At 40.9% G+C, this 24,144-nt stretch overlaps 1 protein-coding gene across 3 annotated transcripts in view; it reads left to right on the top strand.

Annotated features, from left to right (window-relative positions):
• The window catches only part of GABRR1 (gamma-aminobutyric acid type A receptor subunit rho1), an 82,076-nt gene that overhangs the window by 37,152 nt on the left and 20,780 nt on the right, over positions 1-24,144 (top strand). For all 3 annotated transcript variants that reach the window (XM_043542654.1, XM_043542655.1, XM_043542656.1), the window contains 4 exons: positions 730-783; positions 7,446-7,552; positions 14,190-14,257; positions 20,890-21,113. In XM_043542654.1, the coding sequence (XP_043398589.1) occupies positions 730-783; positions 7,446-7,552; positions 14,190-14,257; positions 20,890-21,113 (453 nt within the window). The remainder of the gene's footprint in view (positions 1-729; positions 784-7,445; positions 7,553-14,189; positions 14,258-20,889; positions 21,114-24,144) is intronic.

Raw genomic sequence — 24,144 nt, 5'->3', positions numbered from 1 at the left:
TTCTACTGTACAGGATGATAAAATCCAGCCCAGTACGTTGGCCTCCAAAGGTGCAGCAAGAGAGAAAGCTGGGTAGAGGACAAAGACCCATTACACCAAATTAAGACTAACTCTACCATCCTCTCCCAAGAAAAATTCAGGGTTTTAAATAAGTTACTCTGAAATCATATAACCTCTGAGTACCGCATTATTCATAGACAATCACTGGCCAGGGTCAATAACCTCCATATAGCCAAAGGCTGACCGTGCTTCTATTTCTAGCAGAAAGGATCATACTGCCCTCTAGTAAACTTAGGTCCAGAAATTATTACAGATTTCTTCTTGCAGAGCCAATGAAGCCAAGTTAATTATTGCAAAGGACAGTCTTGGACCCTGTGTAAAGAATGTGATCCATCCTGTCTCAACCCTCTGTCAAGCAACCTAGACAGCAATATTGACAGTAGTTTAGGAGTACTCTGCAGGTCCTCATGTCCTATGGCTATGTTGGTACGCAAGAGGAGACCAGAAGGATGGATAAAATAAAAGCAGGTGGAAACATTTACATATATTGTAAAGTTGGGCAAAGCAAGGACCCATAGGTGCTGTACTTCCCACCCACCCCTTGCCACCACCGCCTCCAACTCCATCTTTTTTCCTGGTATTACCCAAAGGTTAGATTTAAAACATTACAACCTTTTCGTGATATTCTGAATGTTTAAATTCTTCATTGTCTCTGTCCTTTTCTTACAGTCCACCGCAAAGACAGAGACGGGAAACACATGGAGAAACACACAAGCAAGGCAGGTATGCTACTAAAAACATATTGTCCCGGTAGCCATTAGATCTTGCTAGCTTTTTATATTATTGGCTGTCAGTAGCAAAACCACAATGCATTCCTCCCCATCTGAAAGGGTCAGATTTAAGAAAAAAATCCCTGCTAGCAAATGAACATGGGAACTCCAATGGTAAATTCTGGTTTGATGCTCAGAGTGGTGAGGTGTTAGTCTGTTCTCTCTGCTTCTAGGGCAAGTAACCCACTGGTCAGGAGTTGGTAGTATCCTCCTTTGTGCCTAATCCACTAAAGATGAGTCTGAGTCTGTTACAGCCTCCATCTACAGAGCCTGGCTCTCTAGCTTAAGCTGGAGAGACCTGTGCTTTCTGCTCTGGAGGTCTCCTGTTCTATCCTGGACATGTGGCTGCTTATGTGCCACCTTGGCAAGCACACTAGGGATTGAACTAGGGACCTCCAGAGCCGAAAACATTAATCCCTACAGCTCAAGCTAAAGAGCCAGGTTCTGTAGTGGGAGGATGTAGTAGGCTCACATCCTCTGTAGCCCAGGTACAGAAAGATGCATAACAAACACCATCAGTGTGTTACAAACACATCTGTCCATCTCTCTCTTAACAGAGATGCTGGGGAAATTCCACACCCTCTACTCACCCTAGCAGCTGGGGGTTCCCATCCCTTCTAGTAACAGGATAGTATCTACAGAAGACAACTTCTGATAGTAGAGGTTTCAGAGTAACAGCCGTGTTAGTCTGTATTCGCAAAAAGAAAAGGAGTACTTGTGGCACCTTAGAGACTAACCAATTTATTTGAGCATGAGCTTTCGTGAGCTACAGCTCACTTCATCGGATGCATACAGTTTCCACAGTATGCATCCGATGAAGTGAGCTGTAGCTCACGAAAGCTCATGCTCAAATAAATTGGTTAGTCTCTAAGGTGCCACAAGTACTCCTTTTCTTTCTGATAGTAGAGGGATCTTTAGTCCAGCACACAAAGGCATAAAAGAGGTCCTATGGCGGGAAGCTGAAGCTAGACAAATTAAAATCTGCTTAGTATTTCCATTTGGAACAGTGAGGGTAGCGAACCATTGGAACAACTTATCTAGGCCTGCAGTGGATTCTCCCCCACAGAACATCTTTAAATCAATAGTGATGTAGTTCTAAAATATGTAGTTGAACTGGAGCATCTGTTATTGGGCTTTATGCAGAAATTAGTCAGTAAAATCTCTGGCCTGTGTTATGCAGGAGATGGATAATCATAAAGTCTGGCCTTAAAGTCTATGATTATAAAAGATGTCCAACCTCACCTTATGTCTATTCCCATGATAGCTAGGAATCCCACTCCTCTAGCCCCAGGTAGCAGACCAGATGCCAACACACTGATGCCTCATGCTGACTTTTCTATCCCTTATGGAAAGCTTCTCTCCTGGATCAGGGCCATTAGAAATATATGACTGAGATCAGTGACATGTACAGATTCAGTGGGTGGCACTAGCTTTTTATAGTGGCTGCAGCGTAGCCCTAGCTAATCAGGAAAAGGGAGCACTGTCAAGAGAACTGGGGAGAAGCCATACCTTGAACAGAACCACATGAATCCCAGCGGGGGACAGTGAGTTCGGGAAACAAATTGGCTTTCAAGGCATCTTTTAGAAATCTAGTCCTCCCCCCGCCAAAAAACCACCCCCACCCCCACCCCACACACACACGCACACACACCTCCACTAGCATTCTCCTCTGGGGTCTACAACTGTGCTCTCTGGTGCTGCAATATATGTGCCCAGAATATATGTGGCTGGAAAATACAGTGTCTGTGTGTCAGTTATAATCTTCCACATCAGCCTAACCTATACAGAGGCCACAGCAGCAGTCTCTGTAACAGAAGTACTATGCAATGTCAGCCCTAGCCACGAATGCAGCAGTTGGCACACTTGCCATCAGGAAATGTCACTCATTTCCCTCTCTTCGGTTCTGTCCTGCTGATCGCTAAGGCAATCTCCTTAGCATGGGTATTAAGCAGAGCCAGATTTAGATATCCACAAAACTGAAGGCTGCTCAGTGGAGGCCAGTACATTAGAAAATGAGGAGGGAAAACTGAGTGTCAGTGGCTTACTCTGGATCAGTTCATTGCAACATAGCTAGAGGAGGCTGTTCCTCTATCAAATCAGAACAAGAGGGTTTCTACCTTGCTTACCCTGAGGAGTGTCTGCTGTAGATTTTGGGGACCATTTTCCTCTTCCAGTGCTCCAAAAGAGAAGAAGAAAGCAGCAAATCGTATTGGATTAGTCAAAATGTTTGTCAACATTTTTTCGATGGAAATTCTTTTTTGAATGAACCTAAAATTCTCACAAACTATTGCTTTGTTTGAAGGTTTGATATTTTGATGAAAAAAATTGAAAACATTCTTTGTTTTGGTTTTGATGTTTCAGCTAGAAAATGTTTTTGTTTCTGTTTCAAAACCCAAAAGTTGGGGTTTGATTGGGGGGGGAGGTTATCCTCATTTCTCTCACTATTTTATTTTCCCCTCACCCCAAAGGGGAAAATATTTTTTAAGAAGGGAAGAGGAACAAAAACTAAATCAACCCCCAAAATATTTTCACAAAAAGAAAAGGAGTACTTGTGGCACCTTAGAGACTAACAAATTTATTTGAGCATAAGCTTTTGTGAGCTACAGCTCACTTCATCGGATGCATTCAGTTTTCAAAAACTACAATGAAAATTTTCAAATTTTGAACAGTTAAAGCAACAATCTTCTTTTCACCTTTTTAGTGAAAAAATTCTAAAAAAAACCCCTAACATGTCAAATAAATAAAATAGTTTTTATTTGAACATGTTCATGGAAATTGATTTATATATTTTTGACCAGCTCCACACTTATTGGCCAAAATCTTCCAAAGTGACATCTGATTTTGGGTGCCTCATTTTTGGCTAAATAGGATTTTTGATGGGAAAACCTTTCTCAACCATTTTGACCAGCGTTAGTCAGCAGCACTGCAGGGCAACTCCAAACAGCTTCTTAGCCCTTTGTTTTTTCAGGTACCAGATCCTCAACTAGTATAAACTGACATAGCTGCATTGGAGTCAATGAACTGTGCCACCTGAGGATCTGAGCCTCAAACTCTTAATCATTTTCTTCTTCAAATGAAATCATACTTTTCACCCTTTCTGTGTCAAAAGACTGCGATAAGAATACGTTCCGGTTGGATATGGCATTGGGAATTAGCTCCCATGAGCTCCTACTCAACCTGAGTTCTGACCTAGTCTTTCCCTCCCCAGGCAGACAGTGATGCATTGTAAAAAATGTGAAGGGGTTAGGATGTGAGGCCATGATCTAGCTTTCAGGTCTGCAGACCGCCTTTGAAGTCTGGATTAGATCGTGTATGCAAATGAGTTTAGTGGCTTCCATTCAGATACATAACCATACAAATCAGGCCAGTTACTAGTCATAATGTCTGTTTTTGGAACATCTTCCTTATGAAAAACACAGGAATAGCTTCAAACATTGCATTCTACTGTAGAGTTTCTCCAGGGCTGAATGTTTCTTGGAAGTCTATCATCCAGGCCCACACCTACACAGTTTGAGATTATTATTGTAGCGTCCTGGAGATTATGGTTAGGGATCAAGGTCCTTCTGTGCTAAGAACTGTATTCACACAGTCAAACAGTCCCTGCCCCTAAGCGCTTACAATCTATGCATAAAATGAGGGACCAGGTATATAAAACAAATGTGTAGGAGGACAAGGAAACATGAGATCCCAGCAGCAGATGGGGTAGTTCAACGTACAAAGTGCATTCATCATTAGCTTTCTAAAAAAGTTGTGGATCCTGTGCTTGACAATTTAGTGGTTGCCTAGATAAGGGATCACAACTTAACTACATTTGCTATGTGTAACATAGTGCTGACAAGTAATATGTAAAGCCACTTGGCACCCTAAAAGGCACAATTTCCCAAGGCTGAAACAATTATAAGCAAAATGGATGGGAGGAAACATTTAAACAAAAAAGTGTGAGTGAAAATTGATAGTTAAGAGAACTTCTCCAGATGCCTACAATTCAACAATCATAAAAGAAGGCTTCCGCAGTTAAGACATCCTGATTAAGCAGAAATGAAATAACATATAATATATATCAGATCAACTTCAAATCATTTATTGATGAAATTACAGCTTTGCTTGACAAAGGTAACTGTATTGACATAATAGACTCATAGAAGGCATTTTTACTTAGTTCCATGTGACTTTCTGATTTAAAAAATAGCACAATTCAAGAATCAATGTAGTCCATATTAAATAGATTAAAAATTGGTTAATTGATAGATCTCAAAAGTTAATTGTAAATGGGGAATTGATATCCTGTGGGCGTGTTCCCAGTCCTGCTGGAATCTGTTCTCAGCCCTATGCTATTCAATATCTCTTATCACTGATCTAAAACAAAACATAAAATCATAGTTCGAAAAGTCTGTAGATGACACAAACTGGCGTAGTGGTAGATGAATAGAGCTTAGTGACATTTTTTGATAAACTTTTTTTCAGGGAAAAATGCAGAGTTGGCAGCACCAAAACATTTTGCAAATTTGTGCTGATTTTTGTCAAATTGCTTTGGTTGGGGAAAAAAACTTCAAAAAATTCCAAAAAAATCAAAACATTGGGTTTTTTTCCTATTCCAAGCAACTTTGTTTCTAAATGTCCTTTAATTTCATTTTAAAATGCTTAAAACAGAAATGTGGTGTTCTGGGGTCAAAATATTTTCATTCAACCTGAAACAATTTTTTTTTCAATTGTCAACCAACAGAAAAACTGTTGTTGAGCCAGTTCTATAAATGATAGGTCAGTTCTACAGAATGTTCTGGATTGTATGGTAAGATGGATGCACTTGAACGTGTGTTTAATATAGTTAAATACAAGTCTATACATCTATGAACAAAGAATGTAGATTATACAGGCTGGGCGACAGTAAGACAGAAAAGGACTTAGGGGTCATGGTGAATAACCAACTGAAGATGAGTTTGGGGCTAAGAGAACAAGTCCATGCAATCCTTCCATGTATAAGCAGAGGAATATTGAGTAGAAGTAAGGTGGTGGTATTACCAGTGTACATGTCATTAGAGAGACCATTGCTGGAATTTTATGTTCTGTTCTGGTGTGAACAATTCGAAAAGGATGTTGACAAACTGGAAAGGGTTCAGAAAAGAGCTATAAGAATGATCTGAGGTCTGGAAAGCCTGCCTTACAGTGAGAGGCTAAAGAAGCTCAATCTATTTAGCTTAATAAAGAAGTTTGAGAAGTAACTTGATCATGGTCTATATGTACCTACATAGTAAGGTCTCTTTAATCTAGCAGGAAAGGGTATAACAAGAAGTTAAAACTAGACTAATTCAGACTAGAAATAAGGCACAAATTTTTATCCATGAGGATAAGGAACCATTGGAACAACCTAGGGATGTGGTGGATTCTCCATCGCATAAAACCCTTAAATCAGGACTGGTTATCTTTCTAAAAAGTATTTTCTAGCTCAACCAGAAGTTATAGACTTCATGAAGAAATCACTAGTGAAATTCTATGGCCTGTGTTACGCAGGAGGGCAGAGTAAATTATAATAAATGGTCCTCCTGGACTTCATGTTTATGATCTAGGAGAATTTAACATGATAATGCAAGCCCCCACATTCACTAGAGATGTTTTTCTTTCTCCAAGATACTTCTTTTATATTCATAAAGCATGACGCAGTCAAGGATTCTTGGGTTTTTGTTTTGGTTGGTCTATTACTGACTTACTTTTTAAATTAATCATGAAAAGGGGTGTCTGAGTGCAAGCTGTTGACATCCAGTATATTTTTTCTATCAGAAACAGAAAACCTTCCTGAATCCTTCTTTTTCTTGGGGCCCTCAACAGCCTCACCCATAAAAGACAGCCCTTCTCAGTTACCACCACCTGCTCTATAGCCAACTTTTACTCCCACATAAGAATAACTACACCAGAGAAATAAAAGGGATGCTGCACTTGAAATCTGTTTTCAGAGGTAAACTTGGCACACACCCAAAGCAAAGTATCCACAACAAGATATGGTGCAACTGTATACACGTCTGGTATGACCTCATACATTCCTATCTCTAGCTCTCCCTGTTCTCTTTAGAAATCTGGGGCAGGAGTTAATCATTTTATTCCAAGCTGCAAGTCAACTTGCCTCCTGGCTGGGTTCCCAGTCCATCTCCATTTTGTTCCTGGGCTGCAGCCAGTAGGCTTTTTTTGAGATATTGTTTCCCTAATTCCTATCCTCGTGTCCTATGTATAAATCTATATAAATCTACGTCAGAAATGCTGCCCCCCTTCCCCTATTTATTCTTTTATTCACTTCTAATGGCATCTAGTGTAAATTTTGAATTTTTGTGTCTAAAATATATTACAAACACAGATAATCTTTATACAGAAACAAGAGTTTGAAATGAGTATTTTGCCATTCAGCCAGTATTAGAATGAGAACCATTCAAAATACCCTGTCTCAGCACGTAACATCCAAGAGTTCTTTTCAAATGACATGCTATCAAACATCAGATATGAATACAGGGATATAGTTTAATTGGTAGATGAACAAGACTGGTCACTATCTGAAGGATTAGAGTCAAATAATTGCATGTTTCTTAAACATGGTTAATTCTAATAATGTTGTATATCTTTTTCACATAGCCCAATACTAAAACGAAGCCCTGACATCACCAAATCACCACTGATAAAGTCAGAACAGCTTCTGAGAATAGATGACCATGATTTCAGCATGAGACCAGGTTTTGGAGGTATGAAAAACCATGCATCTGATTCTTATTTTTCGGAGTATCTTTTCTGTAAGAAATACTGCACAGAACAGTGTCTCACTGGTGAATGGATTGACAAGAGAGAGTTTGGAAAGAACTGTTAGCTGGGAAAGACCATCCTTGTTTCTGTTCTGAATTTACAGCACTGCACATTCTCATGACTGAAGGGGCTTGCAACAACATGGCCTTCCTCCTAGGATCACCAAATAACGTTCAGCAAAGCCATGAGAATGTAGATAGAGGCATCATTTATGGATTTTAAATTCTCCTCGTATTGAGCTGAACCTTTGACTGGTAAAAATATATCCAGGTTCAGTTAACATTTATTTCTAGATTACTGTGAAATCCTTAGGTTATATCTCACTATGATAATGTTTGTGTGTAATCAACTAATGTACAACACTTGCTGACCTTGTCTCTTATTATAAACTAAGAGAATATTCAGACTGCTTTGTGTTAATGATTTGCTCACAGTCTTGCAGTCGAATGTAAAAGCAAACCAAGCTTTTAGAGCAAAGGATTAAGGAGAATGTGCTTTCTTATGACCCGCTGGATTAAAGAATGTTGTAATTTATCTACCCTTCCTGGCTGACAGATGGTCATTCAAATCCAGGATACCATTATACATCCTGATGGGAGAAGCTTTTATTACCAAATGCTTAATATACACAATACCAGTATGTTCAGTTCATTTTAAAACGTCTGCAATTTCAGGACAGTCCATTAATATTGTCATTATTTATTATAATAAATATCTTGTACTGTAATTGCCGAAGGTATACGGTGGCTGGTCAAAGTCTGGAAGAGGAAGAGGAAGTACAGCAGTAAATCTATAGAAGAGTCTGTGTATGCATTTAATACATCCTTATTAAACACCAGACATCTAAAAAACAGAAGTGTTTGGTATTAGCTGGCATGTCTGTTAGCGGTCTGAGATGAAAAGGCAAGTACTGACATACAGAAAAATCCACTCACTCGTAAAGGTAACCCATCCCTAAATTTGCTGCTACCCATACAATACCTATTCTGTGTATTAACAGAATGCTCTCCAGGGCAGTCAGACTGGCAGCACTTAGCACAAAGAATATTAAAAAAACAAACAAAAAAACCCCCCTTCAAACATACAGAATAAGCACACCATCCCCTTGCATGCGGGCAGATGTGCACTGCACAGAGCCCCACTGAAGTCAGTGGAGCGCCACCTGGGTGCAGGGAGTCCACTCACTTGGTGGCTGATTAGGCTGCACCCATGGCTGAAGCAGAAGCAGGAGAAACTTAGCTTCACGGCGTGCCCTGTGGCATGGAGCCCTGGGCAACTGCCTGATTGCTACCCGTTAACGCCAGCCCTGGCTTTTATATGCAGAAAAACAGTTATTGTAGCACAGATGGACCCTGGAGTTTTTATAGCATGTTGGGGGGGCCTCCGAAAGAAGAAGGTTGAGAACCCTTGCCGTAGTAGACACCAAGCATATCCGTGGCTGCAGTCTTTACTTGTGTAAGGTTTTCAGTTCACTGTGATCAGGAGAAACTGGAACTCTGCAGGAGGCTTTCACTCAGTTCTAGAAATTGCTCCGTGGGTGAACACTGCAGCCTTTAGAAGCAGGACACTGTTCTACACTGAACATGCTGGGTGTGCTGCCAGCCAGGTGTCTGTGCAAGGTTTCCAAGTGCCTGTCACAGCTCTTTTGTCCTCAGCAACTCTGATGTCCCTGCATGGTTTGAGAGATAGGAGGTAGTTTTTCTCTGAGTGAATGCCTAGCAATGGTGAAGAGCAAGCCTTTCAGACACACGGAGAGCAAAATTGGTTTACATTACACTTTTATAAAGTGCTCAAGTGATACATATATTGCACCCGTCTGCTTCCAGTACCAGAAGGCACCTGCTCGGAACTTGGCTCCTCAATCCCATTTCCTACTCCTACACAGCCAGAGCACAGAAACAATGCTGTTCTGAGACACTCAGCGAGCCATCACCAGGTTAACTGGTGTATTAGGATACACAACGTTGTCGCAGTGTATGGCCAATGTGATGGAGGAGGAGAGGGACAAGGAAACCTAGGATCAGGGATCCCAGAGCGATCTGCCAGAAGATCTGCTTGTGAGGAGAGATTCCAGCATGCATGAGTTCTCCTCTTAGGACCATTTTAGACAGCATTATAGCCAATAGGTTTGTAGGAAAGGAGCCTGGAGGAATAGATTACAGACCACAGGGCTGTAAGATTGCATGCTTCAGAGTCAGTTTAAATAGCTATGGTTAGCACAACCCACTGGCCATTCAGAAATGGGCAGCAGGCGCAAGAGTGTATTAACATAACTGTCCTGTGACTCCTTGCAATGTGTTATACACTCTCCTGTCACTATCCTGGGCTCTTTAGCTGTTCATCTCTTCTTCCATATTTGTATTACACAACTGAATAGCACTTGTACTCTGCTTCTCAGGGCTTTCAGTGGGAATGTTACACATGGTGACTCTAATCTTGTTCAGGTCAGACTATGGGGATAACATGCAACAGGTTGTATTGTTTTCTCAGAGCATAGCCCCCCTCTTCCCGCAGAGCTCTGAGAGCCATAGCCTTCAGAGAAGGCAGCTGGGACTCACCAGGATACCTCCTGCTGGCTGGCTACCCTCTGGATTGGTTGCTTGGCCTCCCCTTCCTGATTCGTCAGTGAGTGGCCGTTCACTCATTCTACCCATTTGATTATTCAGACGGTTTGCAGAGTGGGGGCAGCAGAGAGGCCCAATCCTCCATTACGAATAGGATTGTTTTCTAGACACCAGCTGTGGGATCCACAAAGGGACTTAAGGCGTTGCAATGCTGAGCATCATGACACCTAACTTTGGCGCCTAGAAAATCACAGGAACACCACTACGATTCACAATGAATGGGGAGAGATGGGCACTAAGCATGCAATCCACAAAAGCTAGGGTGACCATATGTCCCATTTTGGCCGGGACAGTCCCTTCTTTAAGCCCTGTCCCGCCGTCCCGACTTACTTTCCAAAAGGAGGCATTTGTCCTGTTTGATCTTGCTGACTTGATCAGCTGGCAAGAGCAAACAGGACAAATGCTCCCTTTTCTCAAAAAAAGTGGGGTGCAGTGCGGACGGGATCAGCAGAGATGCAGGCCCACACAGGGAGGAGGCAGGGCTGGGGGAGGGGAAGCAGCATTCCAGCATGCGAGGGCCCCCCCTGCAGGGTTCCAGCAATCGGAAAACTATTCCTTCCGCTAATCTGACCCCTTAATAACTAATAGGAGTGAATCATTTCACCCTTCTGTACAACATTATATTTTAGGGATCCTAATTTTTCTTAGGACTTGTCTACACACAGTTTTTGTACCACTTCAGCTACAGCAGTTTAGAAACTACTATAATTAAATCACTGCAACCTTTACTATTGACACAGTTACATGAGTAGAAAGGTGCTTATATTGGTATAGTTTATTTAGGTAAATATATGAAAAAAGTTATACCACTGTAAGCACCATTATACTGGTATAACTGCATCCACACTAGGGAGTTAGAATTATTTTAACTATGTGTTTTTGAACCAGTAGAGTTAAATCAGTAAAACAACTGTGTATGGACCAGCCCTTAGGTGCAAGTTTCAGTCACCTAGAGAGGTCTGGCTAGAGTGGCATTTAATTGCCATGTACATTTCTTCTGATGACTTTAATACCATTCAATTAAATTTAGAATTTAAGTTCCACCCATTCTCAAACTACCTGTGTGGGATACCGCTGTGATTGTGTGCAATGGTGTTCTCAGGGCTTCCTGAGGTATTGCAGTCATGTGGACTGGTATTACCACTGTTGTGACTAAAATGGCTTTGGGCCATCAGACATTTTATATCATCATTTGGGCCTTAATGTCATAGCACTGTCCCAGTTTTGCCTCAGTTTGGCCAGCTCTGTTGTCCAGTGGAATAATGGTCCAAATATAGCCTTCTGCTGCCCTAAAATCCTTCAAAAGAGATGACAGAAATTGGCCCGGTAAAAGGTATTACCTGAGCCACCTTGTCTCACTCAGATCCTGGCACCCACATGGCTACTACAACACTGCAAACAAAGTGTGGTAATGCAGTTTATTTTTCACTGTTTGAAAGAAGAGGTTTTTCCTTTGCAGGTCAGGGACAAGTTGTAAAGGGATAATTAGTTTTTCCTTCACAGATTAACGGTCTAATTTATTGTCTAGTTCATAATTCATACAGTATTAATTAAATCATTAAACAGCACTATCATCAACATAGCTCCGTATTAACCACTGGGTGAGATTATGAATAATTTTCTGTCTGTTACAATTTGATTATGAAGCCCAGACATAATGTAACAGGAAAGGTTCCACAGCATTTGTGTGGGAAGTTAATAAAACATAATTCAATACTACCCAGACGTTTAATTGTCTCATGATAAATTAACTCTGCTTTCTGGAGAGGACTAGGCTCAGGACTAAAAGAGAAGAACAACAAGTGCTAGGGCGATGAGTGAAATAGATACAAAAAAGAAGGTGATGTTTACACAATAATAGGGACACATTATAATAATAATATTTTGCATTACTGTAGCATTGGCCATTTGAGTATCTCAACTGCTTTATAAACATTAATGTTCAAGGGCCTGGTCTAAAACCCAGTGAAGTCATTGAGAGTCTTTCTACTGACTTTAATGGGCTTTGGATCAGGCCCAAAGTCCCCCAATGTGCCTGTGAGGTAGGTAGATACCATCATCATTTTGAACTAGCAGCGATGAGGTGGAGGGACACATTTCCTCACTTCTACTCCTGGGCTTCAGCTTCTCAACCATCCTTCATCTTCTAATCATGCCATGGAATTATCTGCTAGCAGCAGAAGATTCTGAGAGGGTGAAATAGGTATTTTACAGTATTTTAAGTTTATCCTTCACCCCAAAGTTGTGGGGGGGGGGAATTTCAGATAACTTTTTTGAGAGAGTGATAAAAAGTAAGAGTGTAGCTTCTGACTTTCACTGGCAGTTAAGAAAAAGAAGCAGCATCTTGCAGTAGGTCAGTTTTCACTGCTTCACTTTTAAATGCACTCAGTTTCTGAGTGAGTGTCACAGGACTGAATCTCAGCTCCTGAAGGGCTCCTAAACTATGGCAGACTCTTGTCAGATGGGTTGGAGGAGGTGACATCCATACCCGAACGGCGATCGTGCAGTCTTGCCCCCTGTCTTTCCACAGCCAGGCCCTAAGCAACACCAGCGCTCCACAATAAAGCAGAAGTAGGAGAGGAATGATGCAAAGCAGACTTAGGATATGTCTACACCAGGGTTTCTCAAACTGTCGTCTGTGGACCACCAATGGTCCGCGAGTTCCATTCAGGTGGCCCGCAGATAGTTCCCTCTAGGGTGCGTTCCTGGGCGGCTGCACACAAGAGAATGAAGGGCCACCCACCTAATTAGTGGAGCCGTGCAGGTGTGGCTCCACTAATTAGGTGCCTGGACCCTGGAGAAGATGCACATGTAAGGTGAGGTGGTGACCTTGGGGGGAATAGGGGGTAGGTGGGAGGGGGCAGTGGGGTGAGAAGAGGGGGTGGGGGGAATTTGGGATGTGCAGGGCTGTGGTGGGCAGAGAAAGAGGTGACTTTCCCCAGCTTCAGGGCTGCGGCTGCTGTGGAGAGACCCCCCTCCTTCCCAGCATCAGCTCTGTGGCTGCCGTGGAGGGGGTTAGGTTCGCTTAACAACATTACTCAGGAGTGTGGATTTTTCAGATTTTTCAGCCAGGTGGGCAGACCTGGCTTTTTAAGTGTAGACCTGGCTTGAGTGGGGGTCAAAGATCTGGCTCTGTGTTCTTTATTGTATCGTTTGCAATACATCAGCAATTAAATGATGTTTGCAAACCTGAGGCTTTTTGCTATTCAAAGGTACTATACACGGTATACAGTTAACATGTCCAAATGTTTAAATTAAAAAAAAACAAAACACTATAGTTCATTGGGGGTGGGGAAACCTCATAGGAATTGCCATACTAATCAGACCAAGGTTCCATCTAGTCCTATGCTCTGTCTCTGACAATGCTCAGTATCAGATGCTTCAGAAACCCCACTGTGGACAATTATGGAACAATATGTATGTAGGTTTAATAAAGGCTAGTGGACTAGTTCCATATTTCAATGGTATAAATATTCTCATACATTTACCGAAAATCATCCTATGATATTGAATTTTCTCCTGTGTAGAACATAGGATAGAGCTTACCAGGTGGCATGTATTTTAGAATTACTTATGGCTGTGGTGTCTTTTTGTTTGTTTGTTTTTGTTATCTGGGAGGAGGGGTTGGGGGGGGTTGTGAATTGGTTGGTTGGTTTTTTGCATATTTTAAATAAATTGTAAACTGCTCTGTTGCAATATAAAATATTAATGATTGTTTTAAGGAGTTACTCATTTAAAGTAATCTGCTAGAGGATGATTGAGTAATGGATCAGTCTAAATACTGTTATAATGATCATTTTGGTATGAATTCTACTCTCTTTAAATGGTTTACTGTGGTTTCTATTCCAGACAGAGCAGACATTTTCCTCTATCCTTTTCAGTGCATTTTAGCCTCAAGGGTTAATTTGTGGCATCAAAATACATATTTTTTAAAAATTCTTCTCTTTTTTTGCAGGCCCTGCAATTCCTGTGGGAGTAGATGTACAAGTTGAGAGTCTGGATAGTATTTCAGAGGTGGATATGGTAAGTTTCTGTCTGACAACTAATGTAAATGATCTCAAACTACTGTTCCACCACTGTAATGTCATGCAGAACAGAAGAAGAAGGAATGGCAGCTAAGATTATACGCTCTTTTCCATAGAACATTTGTTATTCTCGAGAACAATACTGTGCTCCCACAAAACCAAGGATTTTGGTTGCTATGTGAAAGTGATGAAGGTTGGTGATTAGAAACTGCTAGGAAAAACCACAAGTATGTCAGCTTTATAGCACAGCTCTTTACCTTGAGGTAGCACCATAGCGAGAACTGAAGGACCTGCAATTTCCATGCTACTACATGAGGCAGGTCATCCATTAGGAAAGGGGTCTGAATAGAAAAGAGCATGTGTGAAGATGCAGCTTACCTAGAATCTGCCTTCTGTGGAGGTGAAATTCACCCTAGCTGAGGGTCAGCAGGAGGCCTGTGCCCCATTTCAGTCCCTCTTAATCCTTTAAAATAAGCCTTAAGTAGGAGGTAAGTGGTACACAGGACCTATGCTGTCTGGCTGCACAGGGTTTAATTTTACTCTAATCTCTTCACCTTTGAATTCCTACCCACTGCCCACAGGGAGTTAAGTGAATTCTGCACATTTTAAAGCTTTACAAAATTCTGTGGAGTTATGTATAATTTGCCCCAGCTGCTCACTTTTCACCACAAAATACCATTGGAAATTAGGGGATTTTCTGAGGAGTTATTTTAAATAAATTATACATAATGATACACCCTATGAACAGTGCAAGACAAGAGGAGATAAAAACCAGAGTTAGAGATGAGCTCAAACTGCAACATTAGCATTTGGATCAAGATTTTGAATCTTTTCAAAATTCAGGGCTTTTCAGGCCCATCTAGTTAGATCTTTGCAGGTTCTGGAATAGAAAAGCTTTTCAACCCTGTTAAACTTTTTTTTCATTTCTTAGAAAATAATTCGTTTGACTAAAGGAAAAAAAAATTCCAAAATGTTTCAATATTCCAAAAGGTGGAATTTCAATCAAAGAGGATGCTTCATCCATCTCTTGGGTTGACAGACAGAAAAAAGAAACATCCAACTTCTTAATAGAATTTCTTATGCTTCAGGATTTCTGATCCTCATGAAGGGTTTTTATGGGTTTTTTTAATAAGTCATGTAGCTTTCTCCCCACCTGGGCCCTTGCAGCATTGCCAGCTCTCACTGTATTTGGTTGTGTTGGTGTTAAAGCCCCACTTCCTGGAGTCAAGTGATTACATAATAATCTCAGCTTTCATTTTTCTAAAAAAGTAAGTTTCTAGCCCTCATAGTTGATAAGAAATCTTGAATATCTGACCAGAGTGCACCCGAAAGTCTCAAAATCGAGAAGGCAAAAAAACCCAAAACAATGCTGCATTTATTCATGTTGTTTTCAGTGTTAGTCTAGCCAAGTTGGTCCCAGGATATTTGAAAGACAAAGTGGGTGAAGTAATATCTTTTATTGGACCAACTTCTGTTGGTGAGAGAGGCAAGCTTTCAAGCTTACACATAACTCTTCTTTGACCTGAAAAAGAGCTCTATGTATCTTGAAAGCTTGTCTCTCTCACCAACAGAAGTTGGCCCAGTAGAAGATATTACCTCACCCACCTCATCTCACACATTTATCTCATGGTTTTTGAAGGAAATTTCAGGGTTTTTGCAGGCCTGACTCAATTTTTGAATGCTTGGGATTGACAGTGCTGCCACTGCTCCTGATACTGATACTGATACTCCCCAAATTAATTGGTTCTCTAGTAAGGAGGAAAGACTGTCCTTTCTAAATATCAATATCCACAGTATGACATTTGATGACTGACTAATGTATAACATCAGAGCCCTGACATGGGTATATGCATTGTATGTGGTCTCATGACACCACAGTAAACAGCATCATGCTAGATGTCCAGCCACATGGCAAAATACTTCGCTATTAGCAAAATAACAGTGAATGGGGTTTAAACTTTGTTATTGATTCTTGTATTTGATCTTGTGCTTTATATATACAAAAAACACAACATTGCAAGAACTTTGTTTTTTAAATAGACATCAACTAAACTTTGAGTTTGCACTAGATTTAAACTATGGGAGACAAGTAAAGTAAGTTTTATTTCTCTCCTGCATTCAGACTTTTTTATTTTTTTTACTGTAAAGTGGCAAAAAAAGAAGACATTTTGAAACTCTTTAGGACGTCACAATTCAGAAGATTTGTCCAATTCACCCCAAATTGTGCAGGAAAAAAACCCTACATTGGGCCCTGATTTGGAGACTAATTTGGCTTTGTTGTGAGTTTGTTTCATTTGGGGGTGGGGGGGTTGTCAGGCAAAATCAGGCTGTAATAAAACTGAGAAACTCAGTTGCATCCATAACTGCAGAGCATCACTCCATAATAATTAAAACATGATATTTTGCAGCATCTACAAATGTATCCATTTATGCAAAAAACTTTTGGAATGAGCTCCTGTCTGGAAAATGAACATCTGTTAATATATTATTGCTAAAATGAGATCAGAGCCTTATTAGGGGGTCAAAGAAAAAAGGTTTTATTACATCCATTTTCTTAAAGCATATATAAGAAAAAGACCTGAACTATAGCTTCTTAGATGAGAATGGACCAAAAGATGAAGGAAGAGCTACAGGGTTATGAGGGACAAGAATGTCAAATTGATGTATTGTGTGTAAAACATTTCATAAGTTATAGTGGTCCTCAGTTTAACTTAATAGCATAAGAAATCATTAGTAATCTCTATTGGAGTTACTAAAAGAAAACAGATTAAAAACAGGTTTTGATGTTACAAAAGAACCCAACAAGTCTGGGATAAAATCCAAACAATTAAAAAAAAATCCAGTTTTTTTGACTTTGTGTCTCAGCTGTCAATTCACTTTTATCACATGTCCACAAGCCAACTGAGTTTCTCTCAGTACAATAGGGTACTATATATTCCCTCATAAAATAGTGCTGGCTTGTTCTTAACCCACAAAGGACCTACTGCCACATCCAGAGTCGCTTTCCAGGCACACTTTTATTTTGCAAACATAAGCAAAGCACACAAAAAAGTGCCACCCTAGGCTATAGCTTCCAGGGGATTTTCCCTTTTGCATCTTTCAGTCCCACCCGCCTCAGGTGCTACTGCAGGATTCTTCTGTGTTCGGTTAACTGAGCACTGCCTTCTAGGGCTTTCTCCTCAGCAGGTTCCCACTACCTCGCCTCCCCTCCCAGGGGACTCTGGCAGCTTCTTGTGGGGGACCCAGACCCCAACTCCCATTACCCTCCTCTGCCACCATCCTTCCTTACTGACTGCCTGGCTCTATGCAGACCCAGGTGCTGCCCTGCCCTTTTAATTGGCAAAACTGGGAGCACCTGTTCTAGCACAGGGGTGCTGGACCTGCTTCATATAAAGGGGCCAGCCACCCTGCAACATATTTGGTTTCACAGTAAAGCCCTGATCCTGAAAACCTTTATGCACATGCCTAACTTTAGGTACCTGAGTAATCCCCTGGAGGTCAGTGAGACTGCTTACTAGCTTAAAATTAAACACAAGTGTAAGCGCTTGTGGGCTTAAGGTTGTGAAGGATATAACCAAGCCAAAAAAGATGGAACAAAATCTCAGATCGAGCAGAAGTTCTGTCTTTTGAAAAGGTAGCAAATGATGCAACAAATAAAATAGAAACCAATTGAAATTTATTAAATATTTTTGGATGTTTTTCTACATTTTCAAATATATTGATTTAAATTACAACACAGAATACAAAGTGCACAGTGTTCACTTTATATTATTATTTTTATTACAAATATTTGCACCATAATAATGATAAACAAAAGAAATAGTATTTTTCAATTCACCTCATGCAAGTACTGTAATGCAATCTCTTTATTTTGCAAGTGCAACTTACAAATGTAAATTTTTTTTTGTTACATAACTGCACTCAAAAACAAAACAATATGAAACTTTAGAGCCTAGAAGTCCACTCAGTCCTACTTCTTATTCAGCCAATCACTAAGACAAACAATTTTGTTACATTTACGGGAGATAATGCTGCCAGCTTCTTATTTACAATGTTACCTGAAAGTGAGAACAGGCGTTTGCATGGCACTTTTGTAGCCAGCATTGCAAGGTATTTACGTGCCAGATATGCTACACATTGTTATGCCCCTTCATGCTTCGGCCACCATTCCAGAGGACATGCTTCCATGCTGATGACGCTTGTTAAAAAAATGCGTTAATTAAATTTTGACAGAAGCCCCTGCGGGTGAATAATATGTCTCCTGCTCTGTTTTACCCGTATTCTGCCATGTATTTCGTATTATATCAGTCTCTGATGATGACCCAGAACATGTTGCTCGTTTTAAGAACACTTTCACTGCAAATTTGACAAAATGCAAAGAAAATACCAATGTGAAATTTCTAAAGATAGCTACAGCACTCAACCCAAGGTTTAAGAATGTGAAGTGCCTTCCAAAATCTGAGAGAGACGAGGTGTGTAGCATGCTTTCAGAAGTCTGAAAAGAGCAACACTCTGATGCAGAAACTATAGAACCCGAACCACCAAAAAAAGAAAATCAACCTTCTGCTGGTAGCACCTGACTCAGATGACAAAATGACCATGCGTCAGTCTGCACTACTTTGGATCGTTATCGAGCAGAACCCATCATCAGCATGGACGCACGCCCTCTGGAATGGTGGCTGTTTTACACTGTTTTATTTTTGAATGCAGTTATTTTTGTACATAATTCTACATTTGTAAGTTCAACTTTCATGATAAAGAGATTGCACTACAGTACTTGTATGAGGTGAATTGAAAAATACTATTTCTTTTGTTTTTTGCAGCACAAATATTTGTAATCAAAAATAAATATAAAGTGAGCATTGTGCACTTTGTATTCTGTGTTGTAATTGAAATCAATATATTTGAAAATGTAGAAAACTTCCAAAAATATTTAAATAAATGGTATTCTATTATTGTTTAACCGTGCAATTAATCGCTATTAATTTTTTTAATTGCTTGACAGACCTAATAGAAACAATTCCCACACTAGGCCGAAGTCTTTTAAGTCTAGAGAAGTAGAAATGTAACAATAAAAAATAAGACCAAAAAATTCCACAATTTTGGCCAGACCCTCATCTGGGGTAAATCAGTGTCGGCAATTTACACTAGCTCAGGATCTGGCCTCTTATATATTTTTTTTAATCTTAAAATGAAAGAGAGGAAATATATCCAACAAAATAATTGGAGGCCCTAAAATTTGGACTTTACAATGTTTTACACACACGAAAGTTCTCGCATCTTGCCACTAAGCCATGTTTTGGAGAGTTTCTGTTTGCATGTTTCAAAAAGACAGTAACAATCTTCCTCATGCATAGGGTCCCATCTGCAGCCTGCCTGCACAGGGCTCTGCATCAGACTGCACATGCTCTTTGCACAGCCTTTTGTTTTTTCATTTGCCCCTTGTCTCTTGACGAAATTTAGAAAAGGCTCCCACATTTCACTGCCCTCTCCCAATTTATTCTCTGGCACAGGCTGATGGCTCAGATTGCAGTCCTGTGCATGGGAGTTACTCCACTGGCTGGCTGCATGAAGTGCCATTGTAAGAGCAAGAATGGAAGGCGGATGGTTTCTAGGAGCCACCTGCTTCTTTTTTTTATCAGCCACAGGAATGCGAGGTGGGGGGAGGGAGGATCTAGAGTCATGTAGCTATCTCCACCCCACTGCCTTCACCTTCCATCAGTGGATTAGTGTGTTTATCCTCTAGGGGGCTACCCTACAGACCGAGAAACACTCTGTGTGTAAGTATAATATATATTTTATAAATGAATTTTCCATTTGGAGGGTCTTTGGTTTCTGAACTACATAAGTTCATTAGCTCTAATGAAAAATGGACCACAGTTAATCAGTCCTTAGGAGTTAAAGGAGAGCAAGTTACTTCAGTGGGGCAGGATTGGGTGCTGAACTTGTAGTTCATAAAGGAGAAAGAAATTCCTGAAAATAAACACAGCTGGAGTATTGTGTCCAGATCTGGGCATCACATTTTAAGAAAGATGTAGACAAATTGGAGAGAGTCCCTAGGAGAGCAACAAAAATGATAAAAGATTTAGGAAGCCTGCCCTGTGAAGAAAAGTTTAAAAACTGGGCATGTTTCGTCATGAGAAAAGAAGACTGAGGGAGAAACCTGATAACACTCTTCAAATATATTAAGGAGTGTTAATAAAGAGGAGGGTGATCAACTGTTCTCCATGTCCACTGATGGTAGTATAAGAAGTAATGGGCTTAATCTGCAGCAAGGGAGATTTAGGTTAAATGTTGGGAAAAACTTGTCTAACTATTAGGATAGTTAAGTATTGGAATAGGCTTCCAAGGGAGGTTGTGCACTCCCCACCATTGGAGGCTTTTAAGAATAGGTTAGACAAACACCTGTCAGAGATGGTGTAGGTATACGTGGTCCTGCCTCAGTGCACGGGCTGGTCTAGATAACCTCTCAAGGTCCGTTCCAGCCCTACATTGCTATGATTCTATAATTATTCCTATTTAAATTAGGTTGGATATATTTATATACTGTTGGTGCTACATGCAGTGAAATGTTCTTTCCAAAGAATAAATCATAATGTGAAACCTGTTTCTTTCATTGGTTACTTTCAGGACTTCACCATGACCCTTTATCTGAGACACTACTGGAAAGATGAAAGACTGTCTTTCCCAAGCACCAACAACCAAAGCATGACATTTGATGGCAGGCTAGTGAAAAAAATTTGGGTTCCTGACATGTTCTTTGTACATTCCAAGCGTTCCTTTATCCATGACACCACTACTGACAACGTCATGCTACGGGTCCAGCCAGATGGGAAGGTACTTTATAGCCTCAGGTAAAGTTGCATTCCAATGTTAGTTATTAGTGAAATGACAATGAAAGGGATTAAATTGATTCTTGTATTTTACTTTGTAAAGCTTATACACACACACACACATACACAAATCAACCGATAAATCACTGAACATCACAATAAAGCATTTCAAAATATATCCATTATAGTCTCATAAAGCATTAAAGTGTATGGAGAGGCAGAGTGGTTTAGTAATGTAAATACAGGACTGAGAGTCAGGATTTGAACTCTGTTCACAACACTATTGCCACTGACTTGGTGGCTTTAGGTGTTCGCTGCTTATTGCCCTCCCCCCAACCAGTGCAATTTCCCCACAACCTGTCTCCCTGTGCATGCAGTCTATTGAGAGCTGCCTCTCTCTACAGGCCCTCCAGCAGCCAATCTCCCCTATTGTAGTGGTTCCCAATCAGTGGCTCCCTGTGGGGAGCCGCAAGCAGGTTTCAGGAGGTCCAACAAGCAGGGCTGGCATTAGACTTGCTAGGGCTCAGGGCAGAAAGCTGAAGACCCACCGCATGGGGCTGAAGCCCGGAGCCCTGAGCCCCGCCACCCAGGTCTGAAGCCGAAGCCTGAGCAACTTAGCTCTGTGGCGCCCCGGGCAATTGCCCTGCTTGCTATCTCCTAATGCTGGCCCTGGCTTTTATATGCAGAAAAACAGTTGTTGTGGCACACGTGGGCCGTGGTGTTTTTATAGCACGTTGGGAGGGCCTCAGAAAGACAAAGGTTGAGAACCCCTGCACCCCTTGGAACTCTACCAGTTCTGGGGCCTTTTTGGCCCTCCAATACCTATGGATGGTGGGGAGCAGGATTTGGCTCATAGAATTCTATGTAGGGACTTCCCCAGAAGAGTTGATCGTGTTAGTTTAAGAACAGCCATACTGGGTCAGACCAATGGTCAGTATAGCCCAGTAACCTGTCTTCTGACAGTGGCTGGTGCCAGATCTTCACAGGGAATGAACAAAACAGGGCAGTTTATCAAGTGATCCGTCTCCTGTCATCCAGTCCCAGCTTCTGGCAGTCAGAGGTTTAGGGACACTCAGACCATAGGGTTGCATCCCTGACCATCCAACCCTCCATGAGCTTATCTAATTCTTTTTTTAACCCAGTTATCCTTTTGGCCTTTACAGCATCCCCTGGCAACGAGTTCCGCAGGCTGACTGTGCACTGTGTGAAGTAGTACTTTCTTATGTTTGTTTTAAACCTGCTGCCTGTTAGTTTCATTGGGTGACTCCTGTTGCTTATGTTATGTGAAGGTGTAAATAAAACTTTTTCTCCACACCATTCACAATCTTATAGTCCTCTATAATACACCCCTTAGTCACTTCTTTTCCAAACTAAATAGTCCCAGTCTTTTTAATCTCTCCTCATGTAGAAGCTGTTCCATATCCTTAATCATTTTTGTTGCCCTTCTCTGTACTTTTTCCAATTCTAATATATATTTTTTCAGAGATTGGGTGAGCAAACCTGCATAATAATGTCATTACAATATTTTGTGTCTTATTATCTATCCTTTTCCTAATGGTTCTTAACATTCTGTTAGCTTTCTTGACTGCTGCTGCACATCGAGCAGATGTTTTGAGAGAACTATCCACAGTGACTTCAAAATCTCTTTCTTGAGTGGTAACAGCTTATTTAGACCCCATCATTTTGTATGTATAGTTGGGATTATGTTTTCCAATGTGCATTACTTTGCATTTATCAACATTGAATTTCATCTGCCATTTTCTTGCCCAGTCACCCAGTTTTGTGAGATCCCTTAGTAACTCTTCACAGTCAGCTTTGAACTTAACTATCTTGCACAGTTTTGTATCATCTGCAAATTTTGCCACCTCACTGTTTACCCCCCTTTCCAGATCATTCATGAATATGTTGAACAGCACTGGTCCCAGTACAGATCCTCAGGGGACACTGCTTTTACTCTCTCCACTGTGAAAACTGACCTTTTATTCCTACCTGTTGTTTCCTATCTTTCCACGAGAGGACCTTCCCTCTTATACCATGACAGTTTACTTTGCTTAAGAACCTTTGTTGAGGGACCTTGTCAAAGATTTTCTGAAAGTCCAAGTATACTATATCCATGGGATCATCCGTGTCCATATGTTTGTTGACCCCCTCAAATAATTATAATATTTACTTGTCTGCCTGCATGTGATGTAATTGAAGTGCACTCTGTTTTGTTTGACTGTTTCTCTTCAGTTCCTACCTGTACTTTATCAAGTTCCCATTGCAGTGCCAGCTGGACTGTGAGCTGATAAGGCAGATTTAAATACTGCTGTCCCTCCAGCAGTGCCCCATTTCCTAGTGTGCTTGATCCTCTCCTAAAACAAATGGAGAAACAGAAACAGAAAAATACAAAGAGCAGTTCCTTTGATAGCTCACCAAGAAAAGAAAAAGCAAGCCATGGTCTCTGAAGGATATTCCCAGGACAGCAAGCCAAACGAGGGGTAAACTAAGTGTGACAGGTTGGATCACAGAAACCCCCTGGGAGCTGCCACCCGATGTGCCAGGACTACTTCTGCTCCTGCTTTCCTGCCCCGGCAGCTTACGACTTCAGAGCCGTGCCTGGTTTGAGCCAGACCCGCTAGCCTGCTGCAAACCCAGACCCAGGTCTGAACCATGTCCCCTAACAGCTGTAGGCTTAACTGAAAGCAGCTTACAGAAGTGTGCCTGCCTTTAACACTCAGATGCCCAACTCCCAATGGGGTCCAAACCCTAAATAAATCCGTTTTACCCTGTATAAAGCTTAGGGTATACAGGGTAAAACGTATTTTACCCTGTATGCAAAGCTGTTTGCTTCCCCAAGTATTAATACATACTCTGGGCTAATTAATAAGTCAAAAGTGATTTTATTAAATACAGAAAGTAGGATTTAAGTGGTTCCAAGTAGTAACAGACAGAACAAAGTGAATTACCAAACAAAATAAAATAAAACACGCAAGTCTATGTCTAATCAAACTGAATACAGATAAAATCCTCACCAGTTCCAGTAAACTCTCTTTTACAGACTAGTCTCTTT

The sequence above is a fragment of the Chelonia mydas genome, chromosome 3 (assembly GCF_015237465.2).
Source record: "Chelonia mydas isolate rCheMyd1 chromosome 3, rCheMyd1.pri.v2, whole genome shotgun sequence".
NCBI lineage: Eukaryota > Metazoa > Chordata > Testudines > Cheloniidae > Chelonia > Chelonia mydas.
Note: the sequence above shows the minus strand (reverse complement) of the source record. Positions and strands in the feature narration are given on the sequence as shown.